Below are 14550 nucleotides of genomic sequence, written 5' to 3' on the forward strand. Positions count from 1 at the left end.
AATTTATCCATTTCTTCTAGGTTGTTCAATTTTTTGGCGTATAGTTTTTCATAGTATTCTCTTATGATCCTTTGTATTTCTTCGGTATCTGTTGTGATTTCTCCTCTCTCGTTCCTAATTTTATTTATTTGAGACATCTCTTTTTTTTTTTCAGTGAGTCTGGCTAAGGGTTTATCGATTTTGTTGATTTTTTCAAAGAACCAACTCTTTGTTTCATTGATCCTTTCTACTGTCTTTTTTGTTTCAATATCGTTTATTTCTGCTCTAATTTTTATTATTTCCCTCCTTCTACTGACTTTGGGCTTTGTTTGTTCTTCTTTTTCTAATTCTGTTAGGTAAGATTTTTCTTGCTTATTGAGGTGAGCCTGTATTGCAATGAATTTCCCTCTTAGGACTGCCTTTGCTGCGTCCCAAATAAGTTGATATGGTGTGTTTTCATCTTCATGTGTCTCCAGATAATATTTGATTTCTTCTTTAATTTCTTCAATAATCCATTGTTTGTTCAGTAGCATGTTGTTTAGTCTCCACATTTTTGCCCGTTTCTCAGCTTTATTCTTGTAGTTGATTTCTTGTTTCATAGCATTATGATCTGAAAAGATGCTTCATATTATTTCAACCCTCTTGAACTTATTGAGGCTTGCTTTGTTTCCCAAGGTATGGTCTATCCTTGAGAATGTTCCATGCGCGCTTGAGTAGAATGTGTAACCTGCTGTTTTTGGAGGAAGTGTTCTATGTATATCTATTAAGTCCATCTGGTCTAATTTTTCACTTAATTCTTTAATTTCCTTGTTGATTATCTGTCTGGATGATCTATCCACTGGTGTTAATGGGGTGATGAGGTCCCCTACTATTATTGTATCGGTGTTGATGTCTCCTCTAACTTTGTTAATAGTTTCTTTACAAATTTTGGTGCTCCTGCCTTGGGTGCATATATATTTATAAGTGTTATGTCATCTTGGTGGAGTGTCCCTTTTATCATTATGTACCGCCCCTCTTTGTCTTTCTTTGTCTGTTTTGCTTTGAAGTCTACTTTGTCTGATAGAAGTATGGCAACACCTGCTTTCTTTTGTTTATTATTAGCTTGGAGTATTGTCTTCCATCCCTTCACTCTGAGTCTGTGTTTGTCTTTGGGGCTGAGGTCTGTTTCCTGAAGGCAGCATATTGTTGGATCTTGTTCTTTGATCCATCCTGCCATTCTGTGTCTTTTGATTGGAGAGTTCAATCCATTTACATTGGAGTGGTTATTGACACCTGGGGGCCTACTGCTGCCATTTTATTACTTGTTTTCCTGTTCTTTTGCATTTCCTTTGTTTCTCATCCCATGATTTTTGGATTCCTAATTCAAGTAGGTAAATTTCTATATTGGCTTTCTTCTTATTTGTAATTTGTGTCTTTATTCTTGTTATTTGTTTAGCGGTTACCAGGTGGTTTGTATAACACATCTCATAGATGAGATAGCCCTTTTTCTGATAGCCTCTTATTTCCTTAAATTAAAACGTTCCATCCCTTTTCTCTTCCCCTTCTAGGTTGTTATTGTCAGATTTTTTTTTTCCCTCTTCTTTTTTGTGTTGTCAGTTTGTGGTTAAAATGACTAGGTTATATTTATTCTTGGTGTTTCCGTTCCATTTATCTTTAATGTTTTATTTAACTTTTGCTAACCTGTTCTGATGGAGAGCTGCTACTTTCTTTTATTGTCCTTCTGCTTATCTCCTTTGTTCTGGATTTTGTAACCCTTTTCATTTTTTTGATTTTTCAGGAATGAGGTTCTTCCTGAGTCATTTCTTGAAGAGGAGGTTTTGTGGCGATGAACTCCCATCACTTTTGTTTATCTTGGAAAGTTTTTATTTCTCCATCGTATTTGAAGGATATTTTCGCTGGGTAGAGTATTCTTGGCTGCAGGTTTTTGTCCTTCAGAGTTTTGAATATTTCATTCCAATCTCTTCTGGCCTCTAAGGTATCTCCTGAGAAATCTGCCGATAGCTTTATGGGGTTTGCTTTGTAAGTTATTTTCTTCTGCCTGGCTGCCCTTAGTATTTTCTCTTTGTCGTTGACTTTTGCTAGCTTCACTACTATATGCCTTGGGGTTGGTCTTCTTGCATTAATAAAGTTTGGAGATCTTTTGGCTTCTGTCACATGAAGTTCCATCTCTCTTCCCAAGTTTGGAAAGTTCTCAGCCATTATTTCTTTGTACAGGCCTTCTGCCCCCTTCTCCTTCTCTTCTCCCTCTGGTATATCTGTAACCCTTATGTTGCATCTCCTAATTGAGTCAGATAATTCTCGGAGAGTTTCTTCATTTCTTTTTAGTCTTAGTTCTCTCTCCTCCTCTGTCTGCAGCATTTCTATATTCCTATCCTCCAAATTGCTAATTCTGTCCTCCATATTATCGACCCTACTGTTCAGAGAGTCCAGATTTTTCTTAATGTCCTTAATTGTGTTCTTCATCTCCAGTATTTCTAATTGGTTCTTCTTTATAGTATCAAGCTCTTTTGTGACATAGCTCCTGAACTCATTGAGTTGTCTATCTGAATTCTCTTTTAACTCATTGAGTTTTTTAATAATGGCTGTTTTGAAATCATCGTCATTTAGGTTATAGATTTCATTGTCATTGGGATTGTTTTCTGGGTGCTTATCATTTTCCTTCTGTTCTGGAGATTTAATATATTTTTTCATTCTGCTTGATGGCATGGATTTGTGCCTCCGCATAGGGATAGAGTTTAGTCGCTGCTTCCACTTGTTGCAACTGGTGTGCAGGGGGCGCAGCTGTTTAGACTGCACCAACCAGGAACCCTGTCAGCTGTTACTGACTGGACCTGGGCCTCTCCTTGTAGTCACAGTGGTCCTGTGGGGTCCCTAATCAGTTGTGGGGGCAATCGCAAGGGGGCCTCAGGTTGCTGGTGCCTACTGTTGCAGCCCACCCAGACGCACTCCCTCCTTGGGGTCTGCAGGGGTGTTATGGGCTTTCCCAGCAGCCGGGAGCAGGATCACCTATAAACGCAGCTTTATCACTGTCAGAGGCCACACAATCCCACTTTTCCACTATAGGTCCCAGCAGAGCTATGGGTATCTTCTGCAGTATGTCGTTAGCTCACCTAGCTGTGCTACTTTTGCCCCAGGGCCTTCCAGCCTTGTGATTGCCAGTCAGGACCTCTCCAGTAGTGCTGTGCAGAGGCTTTTGCTGAGGCTGCTGTGGGAACATGGAGTTCCCCCCTGGGCCACGTAGCCATTCCACTGGAGCTCCACCCAGCCCCACACCAATGTCACAGAATCTCTGGAAGCCCCTTGCCTTGTCTGGGACACGGCCAGAGTCCGTGGGCCTGGCGGCAGCTGGCAGGCCACTGCCTTGCGGGGAATTCTGCTCTTTGGGAGCTTCCTGGTGTTCTGAATGCTGGGCGGGGCCTCCCTGCTACTGGTGAGCAGAGGCCTTCCCTGCCGCTGGGTGCGGGACCCTGGAGTTTCCCCCTGGGCCGCAGAGCTGGGCGCTGGAGCTCCACCCAGTCCCCAAGCACATCCACGGGAAGTCTGGGCGCCTCTTGCACTATCCGTGCACAGCCGGAGACCGTGGGCCCGGCAGCGCCTGGCAGGCTGGTGCCCTGCCGGGGAATCCACTCCCTGGGAGCTTCTCTTTGTTCTGATTGCTGGGCGGCGCCTCCCTGCTAGTGGCAAGCAGTGGCCTTCCCTGCCAGTGGGTGCGGGACCCTGGGGTTTCCCCCTGGGCCGTGGAGCCGGGCGTTGGAGCTCCACCCAGTCCCCAAGCCCGTCCACGGGAAGTCTAGGCACCTCCTGCACCGTCCCATGCACAGCCGGAGACCATGGGCCCGGCAGCGGCTGGCAGGCTGGTGCCCTGCCAGGGAATCCGCTCCCTGGGAGTCTCCCGGTGTTCCCTATGCTGGGTGGGGCCTCCCCGCTAATGGTGAGCAGAGGCTTTTCCTGCTGGTGGGTGCGGGACCCTGGAATTTCCGCCTGGGCTTAATTGTAATCGCAGGGGGCTTAGGTAGGGCTGTTGTCACCTGTTTCCACTGTCGCTCCGCCGGTGAGTGCACACTCCCACCCTTGGTGCGTGGTGATGCTGTGGGGGAGTCCGCTGGAAGAGAGCCTCTTGGAGGTACTAGGCTGTCTGGGGGTCGGGGGTCGGAGAGTTTTCACCTATTTCCACTTCCTCCCGGGGGGAAGTCTGTCCGCCTTCCAATGTATAACAGCACGCGTCTCTCAGACGTCTTGAGATGCTATCTGGATATCCTTTGTTAACCGGTGAATGTCGAATTAGTTGTAGATTTGAAGGGGGAGAGACAAAGAAGACCGGTCACTCCACCATCTTGGTCCTGCCTTTTGCTTATTTTTTAAATGTGTTGTTTGCTTTCTTGTTAAATAGTTTGAGAGTTCTGTATATATTCTGGATACAAGTTCTTTATCAGGTTTATAATTTGTATTTTCTCCCAGTCTGTGGCTTGTGTTGTCATTCTCTTAACAGTGTCTTTCAAAGAAGAAAAGTTTTTAATTTTGAAGAAGTCCAGTTTACCAATTTTTTTCTTTTATGGATCGTACTTTTATGTCATAGCTAAGATACATTTTCCTAACCCAAATTCATAAAGGTTTTCTCCTAGAATTTTGTAGTTCTAAAGTGTTTTATGTTTAGGTGTATGATTGACTTGAGTTAATTTTAGCATCAGTGCATGGTATGAATCAAAGTTCACTTTTTTGTATATAGACATGTAGTTGTTCCAGCATCATTTATTGTAAAGACCATTCTTTCTCCACTGAGTTTCTTTGGCATCTTTCATGAAAATCAGTAGACCATATATGAGAGGAGTCAACTTCTGGGCTCTGTATGCTATTCCGTTGCTCTTTGTCCATCCTTACACCAATGCTGTACTGTCATGATTACTGTGGTTTTATAATCTTGAAATCATGTAGTTTGTATTCACCTCTGCTTTTCATTTAAAAAGTTGCTTTGGCTTTATTTTTGCAGAGGCTTTGTAGCTCCTTTGCATTTAAATACATATTTTAAAATCAGTTGTTAGTTTCTAACAAAATTCCTGCCAGATTCTGATTGGTATTTCATTGACTCTCTAAATCAATTTGGAGAGAATTGACGTCTTAATGATATTGTATATTTCAATTGACAAATACAATATATCTCTCCATTTATTTAGCTCTTATAAAAAACTTTTTCACCACTGTTCTGTAGCTTGCAGTGTGCTGGTATTATATATATTTTGTTAAAATTATCCCAAAATATGTTATATTTTGATGCTATTTTAGGTGGTATTTAAAATTTTTTCCAATTGTTTTTTGCTAGTCTATAGAAATACAGTTGATTTTTGTATATTAATTTTATATTGGTTCTAGTAACTTTTTGGGTAGATTACTTAAGATTTTCTACATGCATGATCATATTGTCTATGAATACAGTTTTACTTTTCTTTCCAAATTGTTTACCTGTAGAAACACTTATTTTTCTGGCTTTACTGTAGTATCTAGGAGTTCCAGTGATGTCAATTAGAAATATCAAGAGTGAAGATAACTTGCCTTCTTTCCAATTGTAGGGAGAAAGCATCCATTTTTCCCTTTTTTAATTGTGGTGTTAGCTGTGGGTTTTTCATAGATGCCCTTTATCAGGTTGAGGAAGTTCCCTTTTTGTCCTAATTTCCTGAAAATTTTTATTGTGAATTTTGTTAAATGATTTTTTTGATCTATTAAACTCATCATGTGGTTTTTCTTCTGTAGTTTGTTATTATAGCAAATTTCATTGATTGATTTTTGAATGTTAAACCAAAGTTGTATTCTCAGGATAAACCCCACTTGGTTATGATGCATTATCTTTTTTATGTATTGTGGATTTGATTTGCTAATATTTTTTTGTAAAGGATTTTGTGCCTGTGTTTGAGGTACATACTGGTCTGTAGTTTTCTTCTCTTGTAATATCTGTTTGGTTTTGGTATCAGGATAGTGCTTGTCTCAAAATGAATTGAGAAGTGTTCTTTCCTCTTCTGTTTTCTAATCAAAAAAACCTTATTTTTCTATTCTTGAGTCAGTTTTGTGTCTTTGAAGGAACTTGTTCATTTCATCTATGGTTCCCAATTTATGGGCATAAAGTTGTTCATGATGTTCCCTTATTATCCTCTGATATATGTGGGATCAGTGGTGCTGTCCCCTCTTTTATGCCTGATATTAGTTATTAGTGTAGTCTCTCTTTTCATTCTAGCTAGAGAGTTAATTGAATTTTATTTATCTTATCTTTCAAAGAACAAGTTTTGGTTTAATTGATTTTATCTATTGTTTATGTTTTTCCTATTGTGTTTATTTCTACTCATATTTATTACTTCCTTCCTTCTCCTTACTTTTGGGTTTACTTTCTCTTTTTCCAGTTTCTGGAAACTTTTTCCAGTTTCTAAATGAATCTTTGGTCTAAACTCACTGCATTTAGACCTTTTTCTTGCTTCCTAATATAAGTATTTAAAGCTATAAATATTCTTCTAAGTGCTGTTTTAGCATCCCACATATTTTGATATGTTGACTTTTTTAATATTCAATTCGAGATATTTTCTAATTTCCCTCATGCTTTCAAAATTTGACGCATGATTTATTTAGAAGAGTGTTGCTTAATTTCAACAGATTTCCAAATATTTCAGATGTATTTCCCTTATATATATAATTTAACTCCTGCTGCATGTATTGAAACTTTTATTTTTTTTATTTTTTTTTAAAGATTTTATTTTTTTCCTTTTTTTCCCCAAAGCCCCCCAGTACATAGTTGTGTATTCTTCGTTGTGGGTCCTTCTAGTTGTGGCATATGGGACGCTGCCTTAGCGTGGTTTGATGAGCAGTGCCATGTCCGCGCCCAGGATTCGAACCAACGAAACACTGGGCGCCTGCAGCGGAGCGCGCGAACTTAACCACTCGGCCACGGGGCCAGCCCCATATATTGAAACTTTTTAACGGCCCAGCACTTTGTCTATTTTGATGAGTGTTCTAATCAGAAATAATGTTGTTGGGTAGATTCTTCTGTAAATGATAGTTATATATAGTTGGTTGATAACATTTTTTTGAGTCTTCTCTATCCTTATTGACTTTCTGTATACTTGTTCTATAACTTGTTGAGAGAGGGATATTGAATTTCCAACTATAATTGTAGCTTTGTCTGTTTGTTTGTTAGATCTGTCAGTTTTTTGTTTCATTTATTTTGAAGTTCTGTTATTAGGTGCATACATATTTAAAATTGTTATGTCTTAATGAATTGGCTCCTTTGTCTTTATAAAATTTTCCTTGGCTATAGTTCCGAAATCTCTTTTGCTTGATATTGCCTTCAGCTATTTTATGGAGTGTTTACATAGTAAATTTTTTTATCCTTTTACTTTTACCCTACCTATGTCTTTGAAATTAAATGTTTCTCATATTTAGTTTTTTGTTTGTATTTTTTTCTGAGGAAGATTCGTCCTGAGCTAATATCTGTGCCCATCTTCCTCTGCTTTTTATATGGGTGATGCCACCACTGCATGACTGACGAGTGGTATGTAGGTCTGCGCCCAGGATCCAAACATGCGAACCCAGGCCACTGAAGCATAGAGCACTGAACTTAAGCACTATGCCACATGGCCAGCACCTCTCGTGTTTAGTATTTTATTCATTCTTGCTTTTTTCTTTAGGCAGACAATCATTGCCTTTTCATTGGAGTGTTTGGGTCATTTATAGTCGATGTAACTGGTGGTTTGGTTGGGTTTACATCCATGATCCTGCTACATTTTCTCTATTTCACCTATCTGTTAAATTCACCCCTTTCCTGTCTTCTTTTGGTTTATATTCTATTTTATCTCCACTTTTATTTTTTTTGTGGCTGCTCTAGGATTTACAATATGCATCTTTGCCTCATTGGTGTGTGCCTTCAAATAGTATTTTACGACCTCGGTGTGGCAAAGGTGGTCTTTTTAAGAAATGTTATTGGGACTACTGGAAAGCTTTTTGGGAAAAGTTAAAATTAGATCCTTTCCCCACACCACTGAAAAGGAAAAACTTCAAAAGATTCAGATATCTAAATGTAAGAAATGAAGATTAAGGGGAAAAAATTGGTGAATTTCTCTTTAACCTGGTTATAAGTAAAAGCTTTCTAAATTTAATTAAAAATCTACATGCAATAAAAGTAAAGATACATGAATTTGACTGCATGAAACTAAAAACCATCCTTTACATGTCAAAATAATTTCATAAAGTCAAAAGAAAAATTGACAAACTAGGAGAAAATATGTGATGATAGATAAAGGTCTAATAGTTCTAATTCAAAAAGGACTTTTTTTTTGAGGAAGATTAACCCTGAGCTAACATCTGCCACCTATCCTCCTCTTTTTGATGAGGAAGACTGGCCCTGAGCTAACATCTGTGCCCATCTTCCTCTACTTTATGTGTGGGACGCCTACCACAGCATGGCTTGACAAGTGATGCGTAGGTCCGCACCCAGGATCTGAACCGGTGAACCCCGGGCTACCTAAGCAGGACGTGCGAAATTAACTGCTGTGCCACAGGGTTGGCCCCTGAAAAGGACTTTTAAAAATCAAGGGGAGGGGCTGGCCCCGTGGCCGAGTGGTTAAGTTCGCGTGCTCCGCTGCAGGCGGCCCAGTGTTTCGTCGGTTCGAATCCTGGGCGCGGACATGGCACTGCTCGTCAGACCACACTGAGGCAGCGTCCCACATGCCACAACTAGAGGAACCCACAACGAAGAATACACAACTATGTACCGGGGGGCTTTGGGGAGAAAAAGGAAAAAATAAAATCTTTAAAAAAAAAAAAAAAAATCAAGGGGAAAATACCCAAAATCATATGGATCAGGGATCAACGAACTAAGGCTTATGGACCAGTATCCTGTATTTGCAAATAAAGTTTTCTTGGAACATTGCCGTGCCTGCCGTTCCCGTATCATCTGTGCTACTTTCATACCACAATGGCAGAGTAGGGTAGTTGTGACAGAGACTGTCCCGCTGCCCAGAATATTTACTATCTAGCCCTTTAAGAAACGTTTGCCAACTCCTAGTATAGGAAAATGGGCAAAAAATGTAAAGAAACAGTTTCACAAAAATAGATATAAAAGTAAGTCTTAAACATGATGTTTAGCCTTTTTATTAATTAGAGAAATACATGTTATTGGTGGGAATGTAAAATAGTTTAACTTCTTTGGAAGGGAAATTGGTAAAATTTATATATGGACTTACATTTGGACCCAGCAATGCCAATGTAGGAATTTACCCTGAACACACACCTCCAAAAATAAGGAAATGCGTGTGCACGAGGTTGTTCACTGTCGTGCTGTTTATAATTGCAAAATATTGGAAACTACCTAGCTATCCAAGCCTCACAAATTGGTTGAATAAACCTAGTACGTTCACATTGTGGAGTACTATGCAGCTGTTAAAAATAATGGGAATGATCTTTATGACCTGGAATGAGGTAATTTTCCAGAAGCTATTGGTAAGTGAGAAAACAAAGAGTAAAAGAACATTATAGTTCCCCACTTTTTGTGTGAGAAGCAAAGGAAAATAAACTGTGACATATCTGCTGGTCTTTGTAGAAGGAAACACTGGAAGGATAAACCAGAAAACAGTGAAGTTGGCCACCCCTGGAGGTGGGGTAGGGTGGGTAGAAGGAGTTCAGGAGGGAGTGATAGTTCTTCATCTTTTTGTATAGTTTTGACTTTTTAAAAGTTTGTTAATGTTATACATATTCAAAACATAAACTTAGAGGATGGGAAGAAGGGAAAAAGCCCATAAAATTGAAAGCAAGCGGACATAAACTCAATGGTATTTCCAAGAAGTACCATAGCCACACTTAAGGGAGTGATAGCAAGAGCTGATATAGGTAAGTTGTGAACATGATATTTGACCATGCACCTCAGTCTTGGATGGGGTTGAGTGTCAAGGGCAGCAAACAAACCCTGAACTCTGGTTAGCAGGTTTGTGTTCTGTAGTGGTATTGGTGAAGAAATTTGGAAATTACTTTATATACATTATAGTGTTGAGCAAAGGTGTCGATCTTGTTGGGAGCCAGAGTTCTAACTGTGGAAGAAGGGACATCCAGGTGTGAATGGGACAAGGCAAGAAAGAACCCTGTGGGGAAGACTGGAGTTGGAGGTATTGGTGTGGACTCACGATTTCCAAGATATAAATGTATATGTTTATGCTTGTCTGTGCACACATGTATATTGTATGTGTAGGTGTGTATGTCCATGAATACATACATGTCTCTATACATAGTATTCTTTTTTAACTCTGTGTACGAAGAGAAGCAAAGACACTGCAGTAGCACCAAGCACACGAGTGACCAGATGTTGGTTTTTAATGTTTCCCACTCTCAGAAGAACGAGGGCTCCTTGGAAAAATGACTGATTCCAGGCCTGGAGCAGGGTAGCATAAAATGACTCTAAAGTATCTTATGACAGAACATAAGGCAGTGCTCAAAAAACTGTTGGGGGCATGTCACAAATCAATTTGCATGGGATCCTACTGGCTAAAAACAGAACAGTTTTATGCATCAAAATAGTTAAGAACTGTACTGATTTATAACAATTGCGAAAATAGCAATCCATGAGTCCTTCCTGATGATTGATTGATTGATTGATTGATTGATAGATAGATAGATAGATAGATGACAGACAGAATGCTGAGTGCCAACTAGTAAATGTAAATAGAGAGCTAAAGTTGGGAAATAATTTTGCAACCATTGCAGTAAAAATTTCTTCTGGAAAGAATGATCCAGTGTCTGTTAAATGCAGGAAGAAAGTTATGTGAGGATCAGGATATTCATGTGGTCTTAAAGTTTCTCCTAACACATTGCTTATTCATTGCATAAGAAAAAACCGTAACGATGTAGTGGAGAACCCAGACAGCACTCTGGGTGATGAAAACCGTCTCCATGAGAGCAGGTGGACGACCATATATCTGGACATGAGATTTAGGTAGTATTTCAGCCAGGAATGCAGCACCTGAATTGAACCATGAGAAAACCTTGAGCAAACTCAGAAGGAGGTATGTTCTAGTTAGTAAAAAGAAAGAACTGTAGTCTTTCAAAAAGAAATCAGTGTCGTAAAGGACTAGGAAATGTTCCAGATTAAAGTAGACTATAGAGTTGTGACAAGTGAATACAGTTCTTGATTCTAGGCTGGCTCCAATATCAGAGGAAGGAAAATGCTATAGTACATTGTGGTGTTGGCTGCCACACTTGCAGTTGGATGGTGGATCAGCTAGCTGTCTCCACCCTCAAGAGGGGGTATCTGGGGCTCAGGGGGCCTTCCTTAACTCCTCTTCCATGCGTGCTCTTGGTCGTCTTCCCACATCTGTTTTCCTTAGAGCACTCATCAACCATGTCAAGTGTTTTTGTTTATTTGCATGTGTACATATTTTTGCTGATTTTCACCCAGGAAATGGTGAGCTGGTTGAGGGCAGACTCTTATCTGTCTTTTTGCTGACCTTACAGCTCCCAGAACAGCATTTCTTAATAATTTTTGAGGACATCAAACAGCTTTGTTTATGTGGGTTATACCTCTTGATATTTACCATATTAGAAATGAAAACTAATGACTTAAAAAAATTTATTAGTTCATTTAAAAATAATAAACTCATTATGTCTTAACATATATACCACTTATTTATGAAAAAATTTCTAAAACAACAAAAATTTATGAGAAAAATGAGCTTATTTTTTGCCAATCTCTCCCATGACTGGCATAATAAAAGCATCTGGGTTCTTATGTCTCGTCTCCATTCGGTCTGTTGTAATATCACGTGCTGAGGCCTCTGGGATTCTCCACTGTGTGCTTGTGGGAGGAGGAGAGTGAGAAGGGCAAATGACATCCTGATATGACTATGGAAGTAGTTTTGACCTCATGAACCCCCTGAAAGGGTCTCAGGCCACCCCCAGTGGTCCCTGGACCGCTTTGAAAACTGTTAACTTAGAACAAGTCCTAGTTCCTGGAAGGCATTCAGTAAATATTTGTTAAATGAATTAATAAATTGCAAAGTGGCTATTTGATGGGGCCAGCTCTTGGTGGGATTTGTAAGTTCCGAAGTTTTCATGTGGTTGGTCCCTGGACCTCATTTCCAGGTCATGTTCTCCAGAGGGTTTGGTGTGTCCTAGCCTCAGTGCTCTTCTTCCTATGACAGGTGTCCCTGTGAACAGCAGAGTGTCCTCCAAAATCCAGCAGCTTCTAAACACCCTGAAGAGGCCAAAGCGCCCTCCACTGAAGGAGTTCTTCGTGGATGATTTTGAGGAGTTGTTGGAAGGTGAGATTGCTGACTTTGGCTCTTGAGATTGTGTGACCCGGGTGGCTGTTATGTCTGGAGACATAGGTTAATGTTCATCATATGTGGGTTATTGCTATGATGTTATGACACAGTAAAGTGATATTCTCTCTGTTCCCAGATGCTGTGGTCACTGTCTATGATGGTGAATTCAGCATCACACTTGACTGCTAGCTTTGTTTGAGCAGGTAGAAAATTCATTGCTCACAGTTAAGAGACTTAATGTTTCTCTGTGCCTCCTTTTATTTATTTTTAAAAAGAAAATTACCAAGAAATGGAAAGAAGTGTAAACCTGTAGAAAGGGAACAGAAATAAAGCCTAATATGAGATTGAAGTGTATGAATGTGTTGTTAGAGACTTGGGGGCACATGGCCAGCCCACCCCTCAGCTGCTGGCTGCTTTTCTGCACAGTCGCTGCCCCACAGACCAGCTCCAGGTGTCTCCTCCGTACATAAGGATTAGACACGACTGTTATAATCAGATAACAGCTTTCAAATTCAGAGTTCAATGGGTAGTCTTTTTAGGGTAGTCTTTCTTAAACTTGGACAAATTTGGCTTACATATGCACTGGAAATATAACTGACTGTATTTTATTTTTTTCTTTCAACATGGTGATCGTTGTTTTGAATGCCCAAACTACTCACTTTCGTCCTGTACAAGTGAGACTAGTGTCTGCTTCTCAGGTGTCATCAGAGTCGGCTGTAACCCCGTGAAAGCCTGGCTATCACTGCCATTGTTCTGGGGATTGTTGTATGGGGTCACAGTAACCAGGATCCGTCATTATCCATGACTCCATCCATGATGAATCTCCATCCGTCCTTTGGGCAATCGGTCTGTGACTATTAGAATGAGAAGGAAATCTAAACAAATTATTGTAACCTTTTTATAACTGGGACTTTTTTAAAAATAAAATTATAAAATATCAATGCTTAAAAAGAGAATATGTGCATAGTACTATGAAATGTTGATTTTTAAATTCCGATTTTGCTTATAGTTCAGCAACCAGATCCAAATCAACCAAAGCCTGAGGGAAGCCAGATGGTAGTGCTGAAAGGGGAACCTCTGGCCCTGGGGACTCCCTGGCCGCCGTCGCTGCTAGCCGCCTTGCAGCAGTGGGGTACAACGCAGCCCAAAGCCCCCTGTCTGACTGCCTTGGACACAACTGGGAAGGCCGTCTACACCCTCACCTATGGCAAGTGTCAACAGAAAGCAGTTGGGCTCTGGTTGAGTGTAAAATATTACACGTGTCATACAGCACAGACATACAGCTTGATGAACATGATAGAACAAATTCCTGAGAAACTGACGCAGCTGTCAGATAAATAGAACATTGCCTCACTCCAGGTCTCCCTCCTGGACTACTGCCCCTTTCTCCCACCAGAGGGGACCACTGAGTGACCAATGGTGACTGGCTACTGCTTTGGTTTTGAGTGTTCACATCTATATATGCATTCCTGAAAAATGGAGTTTAGCTTTGTCTAATTTTGAACTTTGTATGAATGGAATCATACGGTACGTATTTTTTGTGTTTGGCTCTTTTTGGTTGCATATTATGTTTTTATGTAACACAAATGATAAGCATATAGCTTGATGCATTGTCACAGAGCAAATACATTCCTGTAACCAGCACCCAGCTCAGAAGCATTTCCAGATCCCTAGGCCCTTGTGTCCCTTCCAGCACTCACATCCTACCACACACAGAGGTGACCTGTCATGCTGACTGCTAGCACCTCTGGCTTTACCTGTCTCTTAAGTTTAATGTAAATGGATTATATGAAAGGTATCTGTGTCTGTTTTCTTTTGCTCAGCATTGTTTTTGAGACTTATCCATGATGTTGTGTGAAGTTATAGTTAGTTTATTCTTATTGATGGATTTTTTTTATTGTGTGAAAATGCCAAAACTTACTTATGCACTCTATGGTAGATGGACATTTGGCTTGTTTCCACTTTGGGGCTATTGTGTATAGTGCTGTTATGAACATGCTCATGTGAGTCTATTGGTGAATGTACATAGGCGTTTGTGCTGGGTATAAACGTAGAAGTAGCACTGCTCAGCTTTGGGACACACTGCCAAACAGTTTTCCAAGTGGCTGCTGCAACCTTCACTCCCACCAGCAGTGTGTGAAGAGTTCCAGTTGCTCCCCACCCTCTCCAACACTTGCTAATGTCATTTATTTCATATTAGCCTTTCTTATAGGTGTGTCAAGGTGTCAAGTTATCGTACTAGTCTGCATTTCCCTGATTGCTAATGATGCTTTTCATATGCTTTTTA

The 14550-nt window shown here is 40.2% G+C and overlaps 1 protein-coding gene across 7 annotated transcripts in view; it reads left to right on the forward strand.

Moving 5' to 3' along the window:
- Window positions 1–14550, forward strand: part of DIP2A (disco interacting protein 2 homolog A) — a 145515-nt gene that overhangs the window by 64777 nt on the left and 66188 nt on the right. For all 7 annotated transcript variants that reach the window (XM_046648006.1, XM_046648007.1, XM_046648004.1 and 4 more), the window contains 2 exons: window positions 12141–12260; window positions 13273–13470. In XM_046648006.1, coding sequence (XP_046503962.1) covers window positions 12141–12260; window positions 13273–13470 — 318 coding nt within the window. The remainder of the gene's footprint in view (window positions 1–12140; window positions 12261–13272; window positions 13471–14550) is intronic.

This window comes from Equus quagga, chromosome 21 (assembly GCF_021613505.1).
Source record: "Equus quagga isolate Etosha38 chromosome 21, UCLA_HA_Equagga_1.0, whole genome shotgun sequence".
NCBI lineage: Eukaryota > Metazoa > Chordata > Mammalia > Perissodactyla > Equidae > Equus > Equus quagga.